General features: G+C 39.1%; 1 protein-coding gene across 3 annotated transcripts in view; it reads left to right on the forward strand.

Annotated features, from left to right (window-relative positions):
• Window positions 1-24,553, forward strand: part of Esyt2 (extended synaptotagmin 2) — a 101,466-nt gene that overhangs the window by 52,863 nt on the left and 24,050 nt on the right. For all 3 annotated transcript variants that reach the window (XM_031357514.1, XM_031357516.1, XM_031357517.1), the window contains exons 7-11: window positions 10,640-10,695; window positions 15,991-16,111; window positions 18,667-18,843; window positions 20,005-20,087; window positions 23,645-23,693. In XM_031357514.1, the coding sequence (XP_031213374.1) occupies window positions 10,640-10,695; window positions 15,991-16,111; window positions 18,667-18,843; window positions 20,005-20,087; window positions 23,645-23,693 (486 nt within the window). The remainder of the gene's footprint in view (window positions 1-10,639; window positions 10,696-15,990; window positions 16,112-18,666; window positions 18,844-20,004; window positions 20,088-23,644; window positions 23,694-24,553) is intronic.

The raw sequence follows: 24,553 nt of genomic DNA on the forward strand, positions 1-24,553 counted from the left end.
CCCTTTAACTCACAATTAAATGTCTATGCTTTTAAAAGCACATAGTAAGCCTTTACCTTTTTCTTTTCTTTTCTTTTTTTTTTTTTTTTTTTTTTTTTTTTTTTTTTTTTTTTTTTTTTTTTTTTTTTTTTGGTTTTTTGTTTGTTTGTTTGTTTGTTTGTTTTTTGTTTTTTTGTTTTTAGAGACAGGATTTCTTCGTGTAGCCCTGGCTGTCCTTGAACTCACTCTGTAGACCAGGCTGGCCTCAAACTCAGAAATCCGCCTGCCTCTGCCTCCCAAGTGCTGGGATTAAAGGTATGTGCCACCACTGCCTGGCAAGCCTTTACATTTTTAAAGAATTAAATATAGGTTAGCATTTTATTGAGCTTCTAACACTAGAGTGATGCTAGGGTAAGAGGGAAAGTATTGATAAATATTCTGATAACACATAGGATGAACCCCAGTGGTAGAGTCCTTGTCTGCTGTGTGTCTGGCAATAGGTTTTGAATCCTTGGGAATGAAAAGAAACTTCTGATAACCAAAAGGAGGCATAGAGAGATAGCTTAGCCAGTGTCTGTTGCATACGTCAAGGACCTGATCTCAGATGCTGAACTTGTGTCAAAAACCTAGGTATTGTAGCATGTGTGTATAAACCCAGTGCTGGGGATTGGACATACTGACAGGAATTTTCTCAGGGCTCACTGCCCAGCTGGTGAGAAAGCTGGTCTAGAAAGTTGGTTAACTCTGTGTTTCGGGAGTCCTTGTCTTAAAGGTGAAGAGCAATAAAGGAAGACAACCAGTGTTAATCTCTAGCCTACACATATATGTACATGTGCAGATGCACCCACACAGGTACATACATAAAAAAAATAATAGTTTAGAAGAACCAAATGGATTCCTTTTTGTCATTGGATGTGTATAAAGAACTCAATCTAAGTAGGTAGATTTTGGATATGCCTAAAGCATACATCCTAAAGGATTTCTATCAATGCAAAACCACATCTCTTATTTCTCTCTTTTTAAAACTTTTTTTTAAAATTCTTTAATTCCATGTATGATTTTTATAAATTGTTTAAAAGGGAAAAATGTATTCCTGAAACATCCAAGAGATTCCACTTAACCCCTGTACAGCTGTGAGTTCCCCATGGTCTGGGGGCTCCCTGGGTGGGATAGGCAGGCAGCCTGTGGGAAGGTGAATGGGATAGGCAGGCAGCCTGTGGGAAGGTGAGCATGAGCAGGTAGGTAGACTCATAGTGTCTACCCTGAGAGCCTTCCCCTTCATCCACAGTCTCCCTGGATGCTAAGGAGGGGGCAAGTTCTTTCTCAAGAGCAGTGGCCAATCGCCCAGCCTCTACCTCACACCCTATCCTGATGGCTTTGTGGTCCTCCAGGCTGTGGGGGCCAGAACATGGGGTGCTAGGGCAGGTGACGATGAGGCTGGAGGAGGAGACAGGTGGGACAGATAACATCCTTTTGCTTCCCATGGGAGTCTAGACTCATGTGTACTACCTTCTTTCAACACAGACTCCTCTCTGGGGCCACTCTGGTCCATACAGCAGCCTTCTACGTCACTCCCTTGGAGGAGACGGTGGAGCCTCAGCTTTGTCTTGACAGCTCATTAAGCCCTCTGAATCTTGAGAAATCCTCAGGTGATTCAGACTTCTCATTGGGCCTTCCCATCACCCTGTGGCATAGGAACAGGAGCTTGTCCAATAGTCTGATCACAAAGCCCAGCCAATGAAAGGCAAGGAGTGGGCAAGCTACTTGTCCTAGGTAGGCAGTCTGTCCACAGTGACCCCAAAAGTCAGCAGCAGGGATGGAACTCAGAACAGGCTTCTTGGGCCCCAGCAAAGCCAGCTTCTCAGCATTCAAGTTCCTAGATCCCTGACCCCAAGCTGGAAGGGGTAGGGTAGAAACCCCTTTTTGACCAGCACCGGGGAGGTGGTGCCCAGAAGGCCGGCATTGGTGAAGCATAGACTACCCAGGGGTGACCCTGATATGGTATGGGGTACCATCTAGGGGCAGTGTGGGAAGCATGGGCTGTTGCTGTTTCTTCTCCTTGGCCCAGAGGTTCTGGAACCATATACGTGGGCAGGCCTAGGTACACGGGGGAGTCCTTGTCCAGCACATAGCCCATGTACATGGTGACCGCAGGGTCCCCTACACATGCTGGACCCTGGAGCTGCCCTGATAACCAGCAACTGCTCACCTCCACATCTCTTATTTCAAAGGGGGATAAAAGATAGTTTATTTTGGAATCAACTATGAGTGCCCTTGGCCTGGGAACACAGATTTAGGTTTTCCCAAATTCCATGTTCCAAATGTGGTAACAGTTTTATAAGTCTTTATAGTAACAGAACAAAGTCATAAATAAAAGCACCTTTCAAGTAATTGGTGGAAATATTAGATAGGCAAATGAAAGCAAAGTAGTACAATCGCTGCTACAGGTCTCAGACACTATCTGATGATACTCTTAGCCTTCTGGCTGGTGAAAGCTAGTGGTCTCTAATACATTCTAAAAGGTTTTCCCTGTGAGTCACAAAGATGTGACGTCAGACACAGAGGTGGACAAGGAATGACTATTAAGGAAGCTAAAGGTAGCCTAAAGTGAATTATAGTTAGATCCTGGTCCTGGACCATGCTAGCCCTACAATCACGGGTGTTCTTATCATCATTCAGACTTACAGAAGGGGCAGAGGAAGACATGCTCCTCTTCAGGAAGTTTCGTTAAAGGTGTCTTCAGAGTCTTCAGTTAACCCCCAAATAAAAAGCAGGTCTTTCCCAGAAGTTCTTCACAGAGCAACTGAGCCTTGCTCCATGCGGTTTTCTTTAGAGACGGATTTCAGCCAGGCGAAGGGGATTTCTTTGTCAAGTAGAACTGTCTTCCTTTTACAGTTGTAATAGGAAGAACTTGAATCTTACTGGACTAGAATCCCAGAACTTAAAATATTTTAAGTAAAGTAAAGGCAGTGTTAAAGAAGGAGAGTAATTTCTTAAATGTAGAAATTATGTTTATTGTACAGTTGACTCTTAGAATCAGTTGGAACCAGGAGTTTGAATTTTTTGCAATTAGAGGAAGACATTGCACTATAATGGTTAACTGACTTTTGGAGCCAGTGGAAAGGCAGTGTAGTGTGACAGGTTGAGTGATCACAGCTTTTGCTTCTTCTCTCCCTCTGAGAACAGTGGTGGTTTTCCAGGCCATATCTGTGATCTATGCGGTCTCCTCCCCTCCGCCCCCCACACCCTCTCCTTTGGATAGACCAGGTCTGGGATTAAGAGTTGTAGTACAGAGGCTCATTCTACCATTCTTGCAGATAAGTCTGCAGACAGGCCTGTAGATTCAAACCACTCCTTAAGTAGTCCAAGATTGATTATTATGCTGAGTTTACTCAGATCCTGTATAGTTTGATGTCTTTCATTATTTGGACAGTTTTGCACACCCTCCATAGCCTTGTACCATCCTGAGTTTCAAGGTAGAACTTTCACTGGCTGTTTTCCTTACCTATGCTAAATGTATGCTACAGGTCTTCTGTAAGATAGGCTAAGTCTAGAATTGTACCCTGCCCCAATCCCTAAAAGACCTCACTGCAAGGCTTTCTTTGTGCCCATCTACAGTGACAGCTGCTCTCCTTCTTGGCCACAGCCCTACAGGAAGTGTTCTTTCTGGCCTGATGTGTCAAAATGCAGATGTATATGTACAGGGCCCATGTTGGTTTCCATGCCCCTGGGCTGTGGATCTCTGGTTCACTCACTCTTGGTCTTCAGCATTTCCTTGGAGTCTAGCCTGAGTTGTCTCACCAGCCCCTGTGGGGCTCAATCTTCATTCAGACTGCTTCCGTCTCTATTATTCAGAGTTGCCGCAGAGAAAACATGTCCCGTGCTCGAATCCTGAGGTCGGACCCTGAGGTCAGCTTTCCTGTGCCATCAGGGTAGTGCTCTTTGCAGGTTTTTCTTTCTTCTTCTTGCCTAAGTCATGAGGCTTTAAAACATAAGGAAGATATTCTTTAACTTTACTGCCAGCCTAAAGCTACTTAATAAAAACATGGGGTAAAACCCCACTGTAGGCTTGTGGAGCCAGCCATCAGCTTGCATTTGTAACTAACTTCCCAAATGATAGGCTTGAGACATGTGCCAATTGATTAGGGCTAGTTGCTGTTGTTACACTATCAGCATTACTGCACCTCAGACAGTCCCATCTTGAAGTAGTAGAGAAGAACATCTCTTGGTTTCTTTTTTTATATTAATTTAGTGCGTGTGTTTGTGTGTGTGTGTTTGTGTGTGTGTGGTGTGTGTGTACACAATAGTACATATGTCAAAGACAGACAACAAGTTATAGGAGTCAGTTCTCTCCTTCTACCATAGGTCCCAGGTATTCAGACTTGGCATCTTGATGGCTCATCTCTGATTTTCATGAAATTTGTGCACATGTTTTGTTGTTCCAGGTAAAATATGACATTCTTTCCTAAGTATGGACAGTATTCTGCATTGTGCTTCTTTCTGCCACAGCTCAGAGATGACTTCCTATGTTTGGAAACACACATTCCACATATGCCTTAGCTTATTGAATTAGAGATCTTTAGTCATCCAGAGGCTCTGGCTTTCATTGTCCTGAGTTTTTAGGGCGATCAGGAGGGACCAGATAGTTGCACTTCGAAGGATACTTCTCAAAGGGCTGCCATGGTTACATTCCTACTGTTCTTTTTTACTTGTGTCCTCATGAGCTCACCCCTTCTCGCGTATGAACGCTCTCACATGCTCACTTGCACTGTTCTATAGTCTTCCTCTCACACACTCGTGTTCCCAAACACTTGTACTTTGACAACTGATCTTTCTCATGGAGTGTGCTGATTTGAATGAGAATGACCCTCATAGGCTCGTGTATTTGAATGGTTCCCCAAATTGGTAGAACTGGTTGGTTGTATGTAAGGATTAGGAAGTATGTCCATTGATTCTGGGTTTTGTGTTTCAAAAGTTGACCCATTTAGCTCTCTCTGTGGTTGAGATGTAAGCTCTCAGCTAATACTCCAGCTCCATGCCTGTCTGCCTGTGGCCACCATGATAAAGATGGACTCCAATCCTCTAGAATTGTGATTCTCTATAACTGTTTCTTTTATTAGATGGCTTGGTCAGGGTCTCTCTTCACAGCAATTAGAAGTAATTAAGAAACCTCCTCATTTTCTAACATTCACTTTCTTCCACACTCAGCCTCATACCTACAAACAGACCCTTGCATGCTCATTTACACAATCCCCCATCCACGTATGCAACCTTTCATTTTCTCATACACTCTCCACTAGTTACTTTTCCTTTGACTATGTTAAATAATCCTGACAAAAGCAATTTATAGGGAAAAGGGTTGATTTCAGCTCCCAGTTTGAAAGTTCAGTCCATCACGATGGAGAAATCATAGCAGCAGGAGTCTGAGGGGGCTGGTTACATTGCCTCTACAACCAAGAAACAGCAAGAGATAGATGCTTGTATTTGAATAGCTTTTCCCTTTTTATTCAGTTTAGGACTTTGACTTATGGAATGATGCCATCACATCTAGGGCAGGTCTTCCCACCTCAGTTAACATAATTGAGATAATTCTTCAGAGGCATTCCCAGATGTTTGCCTTCCTAGGTAATTGTAGATTTGTCAAGTTAGTAATCACTGTTAATGTTCACATATGCATACTCTGGCATACTGTGTTTTCATGCTAGATCTTCTCTTTGCCTGCTCATTTGTTTACATTCACTTTTCTCTCAGGCTCATTCTCTCTTATACACACTTTTCCTTTCTAACATTCCACTCTGCTACTCTTAATTTGTTTTTTCATGTATAAACTTATACATTTATTTCTCCATATTCATCTTCATGCACAGACATACTTACATTCTTACATTCCCTCCCTCACCTAACCCTAGTGCTTTGAACATCCCCATAGCCCAGAATTCCTTATTGGCAGCAAGTGGCTTGTGACATTTATTGTTACTGTGTTTTGTGTTTTTATTTTGTAAGTTTTCATTTCCATTTTATCTGTAGCATAGTTCTGGTGGCAGGTGAAGTTCTTTTTAGCTAAAGTTAGTCCCTGTTTTACCTGACTGTTTTAACGGGTCCCACAACACCAGCTAAAATTAGTCTCACCCTGACTTTTCAAACATCTGTCTCTGTCTCAGCCAAGTATTTAATAGATCCAAAAATGTCTCATAGCTACTTAGGTCTCTAATAAAATATCATTATAATGCAAATCTCAAGTACATTCTTAAATAATGACAACATAAACAAATACTATTAAAAGGATTGTTAATTTTCAAAATGTTTACAACCCTTCTGCTTCATACTGTTAAGACTGTACTGAGATGGAGCTGGGGATAGGTGTGCTTAAGATACATTGTACATATATATGTATGATATTTTCAAAGAATAAATATTAAAAATGAATGCATAATGAATAAATATAATGCCTCTCCTCCAAAGACTGTCATAAACAGGATAGTGACATATAAACTATGCCTAGGAAATTTGCAACTAAAGTGTTTCTTTTTTTGTTTGTTTGTTTGTTTGTTTTTTGAGATGAGTTTCTCTCTATAACCCTGGCTGTCCTGGAACTCACTCTGTAGACCAGGCTGGCCTTGAACTCAGAAATCCACCTGCCTCTGCCTCTGCCTCCCAAGTGCTGGGATTAAAGGCTTGCACCACCACTGCCCAGCAAAAATGTGTAGTCCAGGCTGGCCTCGAACTCATGATCATCTTGCCTTTGCCTCCTTCAGCAAATCCTACCAGTGTGTGCCACCATAACTGGCTAGTGTTTCTTTTTATAAGAAAAATTATTAAATAACACTTTTTTTTGATTTCATCCCCTTTGTTGTTTTCTTAATTATACTTGTCTCACCTAGTTTTATTTATGTGCCCCCTCAATAAACTGATCCTCTCCTAGAGTCTCTGGTTTCTTTGACCCATATCTCTCTGTATAGTACTACCATAAATAGGTGCCTTCTGGTAAGAACACATATAAGGTATTTAGATTTGAACTTGAGTTAAAAGCACACATTTTACATAACAACTGGTGTATTTTTATTTCCTAAAGTAGATTTGTGGCTGACAGCAAGGGTGTTTATAATTCAATCATAAAATTGTATCATGAATGTCCTTTAATTTTATTTTAAAGGGTGTATTTTAATCTATTAAGTTTTAATTTTTTTTCATATATTTTGGTCATATTCCTTCTTCTACCCCAAGTCTTTCCAGACCCTCCACACTTTCCTACTCGACTTTGTTTTCTCTATCTCTTAAAAAAAAAAAAAGGAAAACCAATAAAACAAAATTAAAAAGACAAAAATACCAAACAGTGACAACAGCACCAAAAAAAACCACACACAGTAAAACCCGTGAAGTCTACTTTTGTATTGATCAGCTACTTTTAAGCATGAGGCCTGTTTTGAGGCATTCCTTTGAAGAAAACTTACTTTCCCTCTCCCAGCAGGTATCAGTGGCAAATAGCTTCTTGATTAGGGCTGGGACTTTGTACTTCTTTTTTACTGTGCTGGGATTTCTGTCTGACTTGATCTTTTGCAGATCTTCCCCATGCTATAGTTTCTGTGAGCTTCTATGTGCATCAGCACTTTTGTGTCTGGAAGATGCTGTTTCCTTAGAGGCATCCACCACCTCTGCTCTTACACTTTTTCTGCTTACTCTAGATGCCTAAGTTGTGAGGGAGCGGGTTTGATAAAGACATCCCATTTGAGACTGAGTGCATTGTCTAGCTGTGGGTTCTATGTTAATTAACAACTTGTGTAAGAAGCTTTGATGAAGGTTGAGTGATGCACTTACCCATGGTTACAACAGTATGTTGTTAGCATTCATTTTATTGCTGTGCTTATTTGGCAAAATAGTAATAGTAGGTTTTCCCCTAGGTTTCAGGTTCTTGGCCACCTTAACAATGCCAGGCGTAAGTTATATTTCAGAGAGTGAAACTAAAATCCACCCAAAAAGTGGTTGGTTCTTTTCACAATGTTTTTGCCAATATTGCACCAATATATCTTTCAGGCAGGTTGCTGTTGTAACTATTGGGGTTTGTAGCTGGATGAGACTAATGATTATTTGTCTCCTCTTGTGGCCCATATAGTACCTCCCAGTAGTGTTGGAGTTTCTAATAAGTGATATCTTCAGCAGTAGGCTCTTGCCTTCATGTTGTGGAGGGTAACCACATAATGTCCTTTTAAATCTTGTGCCATGTAGGTGTCCAGGTGTTTGGGGGTTTTGTTTGTTTGTTTGGGGTTTTTTTTTTTTTTTTTTTTTGGCTTGCTTGTTTTGTTTTGTTTGAAATCTAGTTTCTCTGTGTAGCCTTGACTGTTCTGGAACTCACACGAAAGACCAGGCTGACCTTGAATCACAGATTCACCTGCCTCTGTCTTCAAGTGCTGTGACTAAAAGTATGTGCCACCATGCCCCACAATCTAGATTGTATAATAAGATCAGAATATTTTGCTGAGATAAGGAAATCCTACACTGTTTTAAGTGCTAAAGAAATTATTTGACCTAATGATAGAAAGGGGAAGAGAAAGGGGCCTGTTAGTCATGGTGCTCATGAGTTACCTGAGTGACTGACGAAGAACCAGATACTTTGGCATTCATGGCTTTCCCAGCTCTGTAGTCCTGATCATGGAACTAATGGTTTGCAAGTTTGCTTAAGCCCTAGAATCAAGTGGATTTTGTTTTGTTTTGAGTTTTTTGTTTGATGTGTTTTAAAACTGATTTCTTCTTGTGGAACCGTATTTAGAGATCTCAATTAGGGGATGGGTTGCTTTGGCCCTGGGGTTGTGATTGCCTTTGGACCAAATCCATAAGCAGACCTGGGAAAGCCTTAGTTTATGTGCAATTTACAGTCCAGATTCAAAATTGATTATTCTTTTCCTTTCTGGGTTGATGTTGTTCGTGGTGGTTGGTTTGGTTTGGTTTGATTTGATTTGGTGTTTGGTTTTTTGAGACATAGTTTCTCTGTGTAGCCCTAGCTGTCCTGGAACTCACTCTGTAGACTAAGCTGTTCTCAAATTCAGAAGATCCACCTGCCTCTGCCTTTTAAGTGCTGGGATTAAAGGTATGCACCACCACCATCTGGATTTTTCTTTCTGTGTTTTACATGACATTTTCTCATGCTGGAAAGCAATCTTGACAGATTTTTGAATACACACACACACACACAGAGAGAGAAAGAGAGAAAGAGAGAGAGAGAGAGAGAGAGAGAGAGAGAGAGACTATACAATTTCACTTAACATGTCCTCTATAAGTAATAAACACCAAGTATTTTATTGTGCACAGTATCCATCTTGGTAGAGAAAGTCAGTATTTACAACCAGTAGTTTTAACTATGTCTACTTAATAGAATCCTACCTAAATATGTAAGAATTTCTGAGATGACTATAAATATCTAATGAATAGACAGAACATGTTCTATTTATAGGAATATCCAAGTAAAAAAATTCAAAGTAGGGGCTGGTGAGATGGCTCAGTGGGTAAGAGCATCAACTGCTCTTCCAGAGGTCATGAGTTCAAATCCCAGCAACTGCATTGCGGCTCACAACCATCTGTAATGAGATCTGATGCCCTCTTCTGGTGTATCTGAAGACAGCTACAGTGTACTTATATATAATAAATAAATAAATCTTTAAAAAAAAATAAAGGCAGGTACCATTATACCAACCTTAATTTAAAAAAAAAAAATTCAAAGTAAAGTACCATTGTTCAGCTACCAACTAGGGTGAGTTTTAATATTTATTTTTGGTAACAACATGGAGAAGAAATGTTTCTATCCAGTACTTTTGTTAGTAATAGAAATTTAAGTAGCAGTTTGGGAGATCAATAGGTATTGATACTGAAAAATGAACATGTAATCTTAAGCATCATGTTCCACTTCAAAATTTTTGCTTTTCATGTTATTTATGTGGAGGGTTTTTTTTTGTTTGTTTTTTGTTTGTTTTTGTTTGTTTGTTTGTTTTGAGACAGGGTTTCTCTGTGTAGCCCTGGCTGTCCTGGAACTCACTCTGTAGACCAGGATGGCCTCAAACTCAGAAATCCGCCTGCTTTTGCCTCCCAAGTGCTGGGATTAAAGGCGTGTGCCACTACCGCCTGGCCTGGAGTTTTTTTGTTTGTTTGTTTTGTTTTTGTATTATGAAACTTGGGGATTGAGTCTAGATCATCGGGTTTGTGTGGCAAGCACTTTTGCCTGCTGGGTATCTTGCTGACTCATACCCCCAGTTTTGAATGTTAGGCTGTATATATACATATAAACATGCTGGACATGATGGCATACATCGTTAATCGCCAGTACTTGGAAGGCAGGGACAGGCAATCTCTGTGAGTCTGAGGATAGCCTGGTTTTCATGAGTTCCAGGCCAGTTGAGTGTACATAGTGAGATTCTGTCTCAAATAAATAACAAAAACAAACTAACAAAACAAAGAATAATCACTGAATTATTAACTGTGATAAAGGAGAAATTGAAGTATGTTTTTAGTAGAGAAAACTATGGCCTTCTCATCCATCTTTGATGTAATACACACTGGGGAAAGGTGGCACAGTACTTATCATACTTACTTCACTTACACAAACCTGTTTGGATTTGCTATGGTACATGGAAACTGTTTTGATATTTATTTTTTTCTCCTTTTTAAAAAACAGCTTTTAGAGATTAACTGGACAGGACTGACTAATCTTCTGGATATCCCTGGACTGAAGTAAGTCTTGTTGGCCTGCACATAGTTGCTGCTGTGTACTTTCCTAGCTGTTGCTGCCTCTTGTCACCTTCATTCTTGAGAGAGCAGATAAACATAGAACCTAGATATGAAGCTTCTAACCACAGAAGTGGAAGCTCTTCTCTATTCTGTAACCATTTAGTGAATAAAAAACAAGGAAGTTGTCCTTTAACAGGTACTTGAGCCACTAACGGCACATTGTCCTATGAAGGAGTTAGCTGAGTCTGTCGTATGTCTGATATGGTAGACTGACACAGACTGCGTATGGTAGACTACACAGAGTAGTAATCTGTCTGTTACTACTTAGCAGGGAAATCTGAAATTGCAGTCTTAAAAACTTTTGATGTTTTCATTATTCTGTTTGAAGGTTTATGTCATGGCTTATTAGTTATTAGTTATATTTGCTTCTAGTGGATGTTTTGTGATCTGTGGATTTTTACCCTTAAGTAGCTTACAGATTAATTCCCAAATCTTTGATTTCAGACTGCTTTCTATTTCTGTATGCTTACTAATGCCTACGAAATGACTGCTAAAACAAGAATTTGCTTCATGATCAGTAAAAGACAGCAGCTTTAATAATCTGAGACATAGTCACAAATAAAATGTATTATGATTTATCAGGTAAAGAGAGAAGTTCTACTATCTTTAAAAGATCTGTGGACAGAAATGTACAACTTTAAAAGGTTTGTTGATGAGTTCCTAGTTCATTAGAATCTTGACACAAACAAAATACTGACTTAAATTGACACAGATAATTTTATTTTTATTTGTAATGCTGGGGATTAAACTCAGGATTTTATAGTTTTAAGTTACCTTTGAGCTACCCACTGAGATTCCCAAATGATACTTTTTTATTTTTAAATAATGCTTTTAATATTCAGTGTAGAAATAGCACCTTTAAAATTCAGTGCCGTCATTCAGCTGAGACATGGGTATTACACACTTGCTCTGTGCCAACCACTGTCATTATCACTTGGACATAGATGAGAATGACATTGTCATGGGTTCTCCAAGAGAGCTTAACCTGCACTGGCCTTTGCATCTCATAGAGCATTCTTTGTGGGGTGTCAGGCTCAGGCAGATGTTGATACCAAATAATATGGGCTGTTCATGCAATCTTATAGGTCTTGACTTGTGCTTATCTTCAGATGGATTCTTCCTGTGTGCAGCAGCTGTTCTGCAAATGGCATAGTCTTTCCTGCTAGTTTTACAAAAATTCCAGGGTCACCTTATGTATCCACCTGTCTTGAATAGGTTCCTGTGTTTTTTTTTTTTCAAGTCAGGTTTTAGTTTTGTATATGCTCTACAGAGAAACCAAGAAATGTTCAACTACTTGAACCCCTCTCCCTTCCAGTGAATGATCCCATACAAAGGGAAAGCTTACACTGGAAGTGGTAGTGCTTGCTAGATTTTGTTAGCCAGAGGTGAGCAACAGGTATCTGCAAATGTTAAATTAAGAAAGCTTATTTTACTGGTCTTTACTTACCATCATAGGTGGACTGAAATAAGGCTAATTGATTGTTTTGTCTGTAATTATAAATGACGTAGTATGAATTCTGTGCGTGGCAGTGTGGCTTAGAAGATGTGTCCTGTGCCCTCACAAAACTTCAGCCAATCCAAAACCATTTTATTCAGTAAGGATCTCTACACAGTCACTGTGGACACACTCATGAGAATTTGCACATGTCATTTGAATACTTAACTAGTTTCATCTTAGTGATTTATAATGTAAGCTGAGCCTTTTTTTATATTTTATTATTGATTAAATTATTTATTTACTTTACACCCTGTTCATAGTTTCCTTTCCCCCTTTCCTCCTACTTCTTCCCTTTCCCTTCTCAGAAAAGGGAAGGCCTCCCATGGATATCAACCAGCCTTTGCATATCAAGTTGCAATAAGATTAGACACATCTTCTTCTATTGAGGCTAGACAAGACAGCCCTGTTAGGGGCAGGCAATGTAGTCAGAGACAGCCCCTGCTCCCACTTTAGGAGTTCACATGAAGACCCAACTGTTTCTTGTGTGCAGAGGGCCTAGGTCTGTCCCGTGCATGCTTTCTGCTTGGCAGTTCAGTCTCTGTGGGCCCAGGTTAGTTGATTTTGTAGGCTTCTTGTTGTGTTCTTGACCCTTCTAGCTCCTTTAAGCCTTCCTCCCCTTCTTCCACAGGATTCCACAAGCTCCACTTAATGATTGACTATGGGTCTCTACATAAGTTTCTAGGTGAAGAAACTTCTCTGATGACATATATGCTAGGCTCCTGTCAGCATGTCCAACAGAATATCATTAATTGGGTCAGGGCTGGGCTCCTTCTTGTGGCTAGTCACTGGTCGGCCTGTACCTCAAATTCTGCTCCATTTTTTACCTGTGCACATCTTATAGGCAGGACAAATTATGGTTTTAAGGCTTTCTGCCTGGGTTGATGTCCCAGTCCTCCATTAGAAGTCATGTCAGGTTACAGGAGATGGCTGGTTTAGACTCCTTATCCTGATTACTTGTCCTTGCTAGGGTCATCCTCATAGATTCCTGGGAATTTCCATTGCCTTAGGTTTCTAGCTCCTCCCAGAGAGTCTCCCCTCCCATTACTCACTCCCTCTGTCCTTCCCCCATCTCATTTCTCCTATTCCCATTTCCACCCCTCCCCCATCCAGTCCTGTCCTTCAATCCATACCTCTCGTGTCTAATCTGTTTCCCCTTCAAGTGAAATTCAAGCATTCCCCCTTGGGCCCTCCTTGTTACTTAGCTTCTTTGGGGCTGTGGTTTGTAGCATGATTTTCCTGTACATTGTGACTAATACTTATATGTTAGTACATTACCATATTTGTCTTTCTGGGTCTGGGTTACCTCACTCAGGGTGATGTTTTCTAGTTCTATCCATTTGCTGTAAGCAGATTCTTTACCATAATATCTTCTAATTATTAATGTGTAAATCTTATGTGTGTAGTGTGAAGTATATATTATATATAGAACTATATCATTAAAACTCGTACTTAAAGGGCCTGGGAATAGTTGAGTTGATAAAGTGCTTGCTATGCCTGAGCACCTTAATTTGATTTCTGTCACCTATATAAAAAACCAGGTATAATCACATGTACTTTCTTTCCTAGCACAGGGATGTGATGAATCACTGGAGTTTACTAGCCAGCTAGCTTAGACTACAACTTCAAACTCTAGGTCCCCGTGAGTGTCCTTACTTTAAAAAAAAGATGAAAGACAGCTGAAGACCAACATCAAAAGTTGACCTCTGTTCCCCCCCATACAGGCACATGCACACATATCTTTATGTGTGTCTGTGTGTGCACATATGTGCATGAATGCATGCACACACATACACAAACATAAATACTTAAATATATAACACATACAGAGATAAAGATGTACCCATTGTTAAAAGTAGGCTATCGTATAATATATAGGAATATCCCTTTAAAATAAGGATATATTTAGATATACTATATATAATTTATATATAACAATATATATATTTATATAAAATATAGTGGTCACTATAAATCTTATGTAATAAAATATAAAATTGAGACTATTAATCTTCAGACCAATATTTTCAATTAAGCCAGATGGATATAGTAGTACATACCTTTCAGGAAGCCCAGTGCTTAGGAGATAGAGGTAGGAAGATCAGAAATTCAGTGCCATCCTGGTCTATACAGCAAGTTTGAGGCTCTCCTGTACTATGTAAAGCCCTATCTTAAAAAGATTTTTTGTTGTGTACATCAAGTATACAGTAAAAATGTTAAAAATATTCAAAAGATAAATATTTAATAATTGAGTCTAATCTTTCAAGGCTTTGTAAGATAGTATATATGTTGTATTCATGGGTTACAAAATGAATCTGGGTCATATGAGTCATTTTAAAATAATGTCTGAATCAGTTCACTGTGCTAGACATTTTTGTTGTCATGATGTAAAATCCCTGTTAGATTTCAAGAAGAGCTTATATTACATAGAGAATGTGAAGGAGGGTAAGGGTCTGGGTCAGGAGAGGCAGAAGATGAGCAGGAGCAACATTGATGAAAAGCAGACTTGGGAACCAGTGCCTGCAAGAAAAGTTGTGAATGCTTGGATGCTGGGGAGGGGTCTGGGAGAAGCATCTACACCTGATAATTGTGCAGAGTGCTGTAAGGCTGCCTGGAGTACTGGACACAGTGGCTTCTGGGACTGCTAGTTTCTAGGCATAGTACTATGTTATTTCAGCAGTGAGGATATTCCTCAGAATACTTCAGTTAGGAAGGGATCTTCTGTTTCGGCAAGTATTTCAGTATAAACAAAACAGTTACTTAAGAAGAAATGCCGAGGGCAATAAAACGTTGGTTTAAGGCTATGTAGAATCCTATACGTCCTTACAGAAGAGCAGGTGTACAGTACCTGCCAGCCCAAGACTTTCATTAATCTTCAGAAGTGTTAACAGGATAACCCACTGATAGGAGGCATGGTGCCATGTGTGACTCAGTCCTTCTTTACATTGAAAGACTTGTGAAGAAAGGTCCATTCCTCATTGTCATGCATGGATCAGCTTTGCTTAAGTGATCATGATGACTGACAGGGCATGTTTACATGTATAATCACATACATATGCTAATGACTTAACACCAAAAGATACTTGCAGTAATCATGGTTATTTTTAAAATTCAGGATTCTAGTAAAGCTTTTTAGAATAAGGAAACTTGCATGGATCTGTCTCCAAAAGTATTCTCATGCATACACTGTTTAATTCCTACATTTCCCTTTAAAGACAGGCAAAAGTAGATATAAAATGCTTTCCTATGGTTTTTATTCATATTACTAAGTTTACTTCACAGTGATATAATAGTAGATCAAAATTATTAAAGTATGTAGAATTATGTCTAAAGAATGAAGAAAAAACAACTAATTTATGTTATTTAATTGGAAGCAATATACAACACTAAGCATGAAATGGATTTGTGAGTGTTTACTGTATTATTCTTTATACTTTTAATTATGTTTGCAATGTTTATGTTAAAAAGAAATCTATCTTAAGTCTGATAAAACCATATAGGAATATTGAAAGGATCTAGAATTTTATGTTGTATTACAAAAATAAAGCCTGCCTCATTACAACAGCAGTATAGCTGAAATATATTGAAATATTAACTCTAAGTCCTGTCCTGGGACAGTTAGAGAACTCCCACCCTGTACATTGCTATAGGAACTAAGTTGTGTGTGTTTGTTGTTAAAAGTGATGATATATATATATGTATTTTATTTATCTGATTGCTTGTTATTTATCTCCAAATAATAGTGGTTTATCTGATACTATCATTTTGGATATAATATCGAACTATCTAGTGCTTCCCAATCGAATCACCGTTCCTCTTGTCAGTGAAGTTCAAATAGCTCAGTTGCGGTTTCCCATACCAAAGGTAAGCATGCATTTGTATCCACTAGTGTTTAAGAACGTACTAGGACCTTTTCAAGCTCAGGGTGTTATCTTTAGACTTACCTTGTTCTTCTGAACATCTCTCTTGCCACTTGTGTTAATACATTGCTAGCTGCCCCGCACTCCCCAGAGATATTCTAGGGAATCTCTGACCCTAAAGCTGTCCAGAGACTTCAGGAGTTCTTATGCTTCAGGCATGTTCCTTCAGGCATGTACCAGTAGGGCTCATTCTTCAGATGTAATCACAAGTCATAAGAATAGCAATAAACAGCAGGCAAAAGTCATCTCAGGAGGTGTGTGCTGCATTTGTCTCAGTGTGATAGAATCACTCTCAGCAGCAAGCGAGCTACTTCTGCTGATACAGTGAAACTTCAGTATGGTGATGGGTGTAAATGTTTTCTCAAACACTGGAATGGACTTTCTCTGGAATTACTTCATATATTTTATATGTGTGTATGTATATATATATATATATATATATATATATATATATATATATATATACACTTCATCAGTGAAGTTAGTCTTGTTCTAAAGAGATACCATGCAGACAGACATACAGCTGAAGAGATAGCTGAGAGTTCTCCATCTGGATCTGCAGGCATCAGGAAGAGAGAATAGCACTGGGCCTGGCTTGAGTGTTTGAACTCCCCAAACTCCCGGGAACCATTTCCTGGAACAAGGTCGCATATCTTAATCCTTTCAAATGCTACTCCCTAAACATTTAAATATATGAACCTATGGGGGCCATTCTTATTTAGACAACCACAGTGACAGAAGAGGCCTTTGCATAACAGCTGCACTAAAAGAAAGGAAAAACAGAGCTCTTAGATGTGGAGGTACTTACTACTGAACATGTGACTGGATATATTTCAGCTCCTATAAAATGTACAGCATAAAACTAGATCATATGTCTATGGAGTCACCTTAAGTAAACAGAACAGCTGGAGACAAAGGCGGGGTATTGCTCTGGTTAGAGCAGGTCTAAGTGTCAGCCAGATGTTGTTAATCCACAGGTGTTAAGGAAACAGTACTACCATGGCTTCTCTACAAGAAGGAGTAGTACTAGTACATACTATACTCTGTTCACTAAAACAAGAGAAGGTAAGCTGATGCCATTTCAATGGCTGTGTACTTCTCAGTTTTATTTCCTGAAGTAGAAATAACATTGCCTTGATGCCCTTTCTTTTTTTTCATTTAGATTTCAACAATACACACATGGACAAACATGCATGAGTATACATACATATAGATTTACATACACACACACACCACACACACACACACACACACACACACACACACACACACATACTCTTAGTATATATATATCAATTCTTCTTTCTTTTTTGTCTCACTTTGATGCTGAGTTTCAAACCCAAGACTCATGTTCTTAGCCTTCTCCTTATATTTATTTGTCCTTGTATTTATATACAAGCTTGTCTTGTCTTAAGAAGCTGGGAATATTAGCCTGTAATATTAGACCTTAGATCTTATGTATGACTGACTTCATACTGTCACCTAGTTTCAGGGGCTTGTGCTTGGCCCACTGACACAGAATTCAGATAACCAGAAACAGGCCCAGCAGAGTATGGGCAATCAAATCTTCCAGAGCAAAGTCATCAAAGAGAACCTTAGTCCAAAAAAGCATACTCTATTTAATTTGATGGCAAAATTATACTATAGACATTCAACAAATGTGATAACACTACATATAAGAAAGGGCACTCTTTAAAATGTAGAAATTTGTTTTGTGCATTAAGTATAATAAACACTGGAGCTGGCCTAGATCTTAACAATCTTTGTTCTCTGAGCTTAATGCAAATCTTGTGAGAACATCTCAGCTGTACAGGCAAGACTCTTTTAGAGCTTTCTAAAGTGTTCATCTGCAGAGAAGCTTGTCTTGGCCTAAGAAGCCAGGAATATTAGTCTGTAATGTTTTTAAGCATTTGGAGGAAGAATATTACCCTACCAAACTTTATTTGTCATAGAAAAATGAGTAAATATTTTTCCTCTTACAAATAAAACAACTTTGGGAAAGAAGTGTTTATTTTTGATGAGTACTTCCTACTTCAAAGTTTTAGTTTCTTCCTTTATAAAGTAGACTTAATAACAGTATTTCATAAAATTGGTCTAAAAATTGAATGACATGGTTGCTGAACAAGAAATGCTTAGTAGCAGGTCTGACAAACCCTATCATGTTAGCTATTACCTACGTAGTCTTAGAATGTAATAATTTTTGGTGAGCCTTATGGCCATGTCTTATCAGCTTCTTGGGGATAAGCATGCTACCCCACTAGACCTCTGCAGCCAGGGTTCCCTCTTCAAGACTTAAGGCTCTCACTGCATTTTTGTTGAGGAGTCCTTGCTGCTGATCAACAGTCTTACCATGTAGTTGGATGACATACTATCCTCCTATCTTAATTCTTGTTTTCTAAGTACATGTCACAGCTGAGCAGTCACAGTTTCTGCTGAGGTATATACTTTATGTCTTCCATTCTCCACAGCAAATGGTCAGTGGTTTGTTCCTCTCTTCAGGGTGTCCTAAGGATTCATTTTATTGAAGCTCAAGATCTGCAGGGAAAAGACACCTACCTTAAAGGCCTTGTCAAGGGAAAATCAGACCCCTATGGAATTATCCGGGTGGGCAATCAAATCTTCCAGAGCAAAGTCATCAAAGAGAACCTTAGTCCAAAATGGAATGAAGTATATGAGGTAAGTAGTGGCATCAAGGTGTGGTAACTGAGAGAGGGCACGAGAAATCTCACTCCAGACCTGTCACACAAAAGTGTGGCTAACTTGGACCATTGTTGAAGGTTTTTTAATTTCTCATTTTTGAAAAAGTTTCTACTCTCTCTCCTACCACAAAACTGTCTTGTAATGTAAACACATGATAGTTTTAAGCAGTAGTTACATAAGGCTACCACAGTGATTCGTGGCAATATATTTTTTAATGTAAATAGGTTTTCTGACTATAAAATATTATATATGGTTAAAACACATAAACATAGAAATATACTTTTATATATTTTCATTTAATGTATCTGGACATCTTTACATCTCAGTGGATAGATAACAGTTATTATTGTTTTTGTTACATTTTGTTTCCTTTTTCATTTTTTTATTTTGTTTTCTTTCTCTTTTTTAAAACATTTTATTTCCTCCCTTGAGATAGTGTTTGTTTATTTATTTATATCTTGGGCTAGCCTGTTACTCCTGATCCTTCTGCTTCAGCCTCCCAAACACTTACAGGTGTTTATCGCCACACCCAGCTAGGATCTACTTAACTTTCACTGTCATTCCATTTAATTTCTTGACCTGGACAGGCCTGGGCTATTAAGTGCAGTACTTTAGGTAATGCTCCTTAAGTATGATGTCATATGTATAAATTGCTGGATCCAAAATTGGAGGTTTTCAGAGGACAGAATTGTTGTTGAGAACAGTGGTGTTTTCTGCCCCTTTCCTGCCACCCTCAGTCCTCTGTCACCTGGCAGTTCCTATTCTCTGAGTGGCTAAGTGTTTTTCAAGATTTGCATCTGAATGGAGCCAGTTCAGAATTTAGGACTATTTCCTGCATCTTCACTTGGGTTAGACCTTAGATCTTATGTATGACTGACTTCACACTGTCACCTAGTTTCAGGGGCTTGTGCTTGGCCCACTGACACAGAATTCAGATAGCCAGAAATAGGCCCAGCAGACAAGTCTTTTTAGAATGGCCTAGTCATCAAGAAGTGCATGTGTTCTGGCAGTAAGAAAGTACCCTTTTAAAACTGCTTATTGTAAGAGAAAAGTACACAGTAATATTTGTTATAATCATCATACTTAGTATTTGATTGTGGTAGTAAAACTGTCTAACTACTAACCATTAATTTTCAGGCTTTAGTGTATGAACACCCTGGACAAGAATTGGAGATTGAACTCTTTGATGAAGATCCAGACAAAGATGACTTCTTAGGAAGGTGAAAAAAGAGCTTGGGAACACCCTTCTAATCACTCTCCTTGGTGCAAGCTATAAGAATCATTTATTTACACATACACATTTTAAATGCCTTTTTCATAGGATGTCTATTTTACCACATATTTAAAAATTTTTTTTACTTCTAAAAACACTCTCTTGCAAGCATCTACATAAGACTGTTAAATTGATTGTTGTTTTATATCAAACAACTTTTATAAATACTTATTTTTATTGTTATAATATTTTATAAATTTTACAGAACATGACAAAAAAGATATTGTAGGTATTGAAGGGGGGGGTCTCTGGGAAGAGCGGTGGTACAAAAGGGAAACAAGAATGTGATTCAATTCTATTTAATTAAAATATGTTTTTAAATGTTAACAAATTCAGATAAATTAAAGTCATGTAAAAAAAAAAAAAGACTTACACTAAGGTTCATTCCACCTGTCAGTTAGACTGCAGGCTGGAGAGCTGGGGAATGTGGAGAGCCAGTGAATGTAGAGCCCCGCATCCCCAACCCCTCTTCCTGCAGGGAAGTCTGGAACTACTTCCTTCCAGGTTGTAAGTGTGGGTTTAACTGTGAACTTTTCAGTTTGCTAGGGTATAGTCACTTATATGGTACCTACACATTGGGATGGTAAACAATAGTTTGTTTTCTCCAAGAAGAACTAATATAACTGGGGAAATGGGCTTTAAAAAATACATTCCTGACTGACAGATGGCTCTATGGTTAAGAATGCTTGCTGCTCTTCCTCAGTACCTAACACCCATGTCAGATGGCTCCCAGCTGCCTGAAACTCCAGCTCCTCTGGCCTCTGTGGGCACCTGCACAACCTAGTTTTTACACACACACACACATTAAGACAGCGAAAATAAACATTAAAAAATATGTTTCAGCTGGGCAGTGGTGGCGCATGCCTTTACTCCCAGCACTTGGGAGGCAGAGGCAGGTGGATTTCTGAGTTTGAGGATAGCCTGGTCTAGAGTGAATTCCAGGACAGCCAGGGCTACACAGATGAACGATGTCTCAAAAAACAAAAAAACAAACAAACAAAAAAATATGTTTCCAGGACTGAGAAGATAGCTCAGTTGGAATGATTCTCATGATTCATACCAGTAGCAAAATTGCAGTTATGAAAATAGTTATACTCATCACATTGTAATCTCCATTACTGTGAACTCTTTACACTTCTCTGCCCTAATGCCACCAGTGCATCACAGTGTGTCCACAATAAAGTCAGTTTGTCATTCTGTGCTTTTTACAGCTTGGGAGAGATGGCTCAGTGGTTAAGAATACTTGCTTCTCTTCTCAAGTTCAGTGCTTAGCACCCATGTCAGATGGCTCATGGCTGTCTATTATATTATTAGTTCTTCACTAATAAACAACTCAGTATTTTTCTGTCCCAAAATGTGGGTATATCTCAGGCCTTCACATACGTGGTACAATAAATGTCATACAGCAATGAAAATAATTTTTATGGTGGGGGGGGTCACCACAACATAAAGAACTGTACTAAAGGGTCGCAGCATTAGGAAGGCTGAGAACCACTGGCTTAGTGGTTAGAATGCTTTCTTTGGAAGCACAAGAGACCATGTGTACACACACCAAAAAAAAAAAAAAAAAAAGTGGGCTGGAAGGTGGCTCAGCGGTTAAGAGCACTGACTGTTTTTTCAGAGTCCTGAGTTCAATTCCCAGCAACCACGGGGTAGCTTACAACCATCTGTAATGGGATCCAATGCCCTCTTCTGGTATATATGAAAATAGCTGGGCTGGTGAGATGGCTCAGCAGGGAAGAGCACCGACTGTTCTTCGGAAGGTCATGAGTTCAAATACCAGCAACCACATGGTGGCTCACAACCACCCGTAATGAGATCTGATGCCCTCTTCTGGTGCGTCTGAAGACAGCTACAGTGTACTTACATATAATAAATAAATAAATCTTTAAAAAAAAAAAAGAAAAAGAAAATAGCTGCAGTGTACTCATAAATCAAATAAATCTTTAAGAAAAATAAAATAAAAGTTGGGTATAGTGACACATGCTTGTAATCCCTGGGGATTACACTGGGGAAGCAAAGACAAGTATATCCCTGGGGCCAATTAGGGGCAACTAAAGTACTAGATAAATTCTATTCTAGGTCAGTGAGATACCATGTTTCAAGAAAACAAAAACTGTACCTATAGAAAAGTAAAGAAAAATAATGGCCTCCATAGCTGTGAATTTGCATCTGTACCCATAATGAATAAATATGTATATACACATCTAATACATGTTTATCTAATTAAGGCTATTTAAATGAGTTTCTTGTGGAGGGGGATGGTGAAGGATTACCTTGCCAAGGATTATGTCTCAATTATGGTCTTGTGTGTTATGCTCTGACTTGAAATCTCTAAGACCCATGTATTATACTGTGATTTCAGAATCTGTGACTGCATAGCTCAAGTAGGAGCAGGAACAAGGTCTGATCAAATATGTATGCAATCCTGTTGATACGAGGCTGGTAAAGCAACTAGGAGCATGTTGTCATTGACTAGGGCTAAAACTAGGCTAATTCACCCTGAAACCTAGATTGTAAGGAGAAGGAAGATGTGTTCAAAAGTACAAGTATACTAATCCCTTCATCATCATTGCTGGCTCCAGTGCGGTAGTGCCATGATTGAATTAGAGTAGGATTGTTTGGTGATAATAGAACCTACTCTTAAACCTGCTAAGGGACTTGATATAGTGTGGACTTATACTTCATTATACAAATAACTGTGTTCACAGTGATGCCTGATAGCACCAAAGGATAACATGTGAAAACTCATCAGCTAAGCCAAGCAAGGTGGTGTACACCTTTAATCCCAGTACTTGGGAAGCAGAGGCAGGCAGGTCTCTTGAGTTAAAAGCCAGCCTTGTCTACATAGTGAGACCCTGTCTAAGAAACAGAAAACCATCTGTGGCTGGGAAATTGGTGCATGAAGAACTTGCTATGTAAGCATAAGGATCAAAGTTCAGACCCAGCACCCACATAAATGCTGGAAGAGCAGTGCAGCTGCCTGTAATTCTAGCAATTGGAAGGCAGAGGCTGGCATGGCCAGAACAGTCCTACTATTTACTGTTGTATCAGGGTATGGGTTCAATTGGAAGACTGTCATGAGTAAGATGAAGAGTGTTTAAGAAAGACTCCTGATGTTTGTCTCAGGCCTCCATGTACAAGAATACTGTCAGTTCCTGATGATAGTCGTAGGCCTCCACGTACGTGTTCACATGAGCAGTCACTTCCTGATGTTTATCTCAGGCCTCCATGTGCATGCACACATGAGCAGTCAGTTCTAGCTTTGTGTATATGTTCAATATTTTGACACAAAAAATTAATCCTGTTATCTCTTATTCTTGATTTTATTGGACATAAGTTATAGGATACATTGAGGAAAGTTTCCTGGTAAATTGTGTAGCTTTTTTTTTTCTTTTCATTTATAGAATACTTTTTCATAGACAAATGTTCAACTTCTTCAGTTGGAAGAAGTGCATTTCTATGTTCTAAAATTTTGTGGTTTTTCTTTTTTTATTCTTATAGTCTTATGATTGATCTTATTGAAGTTGAGAAGGAGCGCCTTTTAGATGAAGTAAGTTTTCTCTGACTTTGGTCCATTTAATGAACACTGTAAGTACCTCCTGTGTGCCAGAATCACTGTGACCTACTGCTTTTACCTACCTACCCAGTGTGAGAAGTTCGGCTCCTACTCTAGGAACAATAATCACATCACAGATGTTTGAAATGTAAGGTATAGTGAATAGTTCAGTAATAGTGTGCTTCTTTAGACATGCAAAGCCCTGGGCAGGAAGTGTGGTGAGCACGAAATGTAAACCTGACTTTTATTGTGGACAGACTATGTGCCTTGGAGGAATTAGGGCAAAGATGTGTAAACAGTTGACAGTTGGAAGTGTTTGTTGTGGTTGGAGTAAATAGCAGAGATGCACAGAGCTGTCAGTATATAAAAGATACCTGTAAATGCACTAATAATTTGTAGCAAAAATATTATTTCAAGCAGGGAGAGTGATTCATAATGCCATAAAAATAAGAAAATACATAAAGGAAAACTGCACAATAGCTTCCAAAAGATAAAAGATGGGTGACACTTGGGCAAGTACAGCCTCATCAGCTAAGCCAGTGCTGAGACTCCTCTACTTTCACAGCAGCACCCTTTCTCCCCAAGAGCTTCCGTCCATTCCTCAGTGTTTCTTGTACATCTGTTAAGGTGCCAGTCACTGAGCACAATGGTGAACAGGAGAGTCAGAGTCCTGCCTGTGGCACTCAGTTTTAACACTGAGTGTGTGGTGGTCTTCGTTTAACTACCTTTAAGCTGAAACAACTATGCACTGTTTCCTCAGTTGATGTATAGCAATGAAAAAGTAAGTATCTGAACTTGATTCTGCTACTCAGTGTTTGGGATTAGTGTTCTATTCTGTGAGCCTCTAAATTCTG

This window comes from Mastomys coucha, unplaced genomic scaffold, assembly GCF_008632895.1.
Source record: "Mastomys coucha isolate ucsf_1 unplaced genomic scaffold, UCSF_Mcou_1 pScaffold6, whole genome shotgun sequence".
Lineage (NCBI taxonomy): Eukaryota > Metazoa > Chordata > Mammalia > Rodentia > Muridae > Mastomys > Mastomys coucha.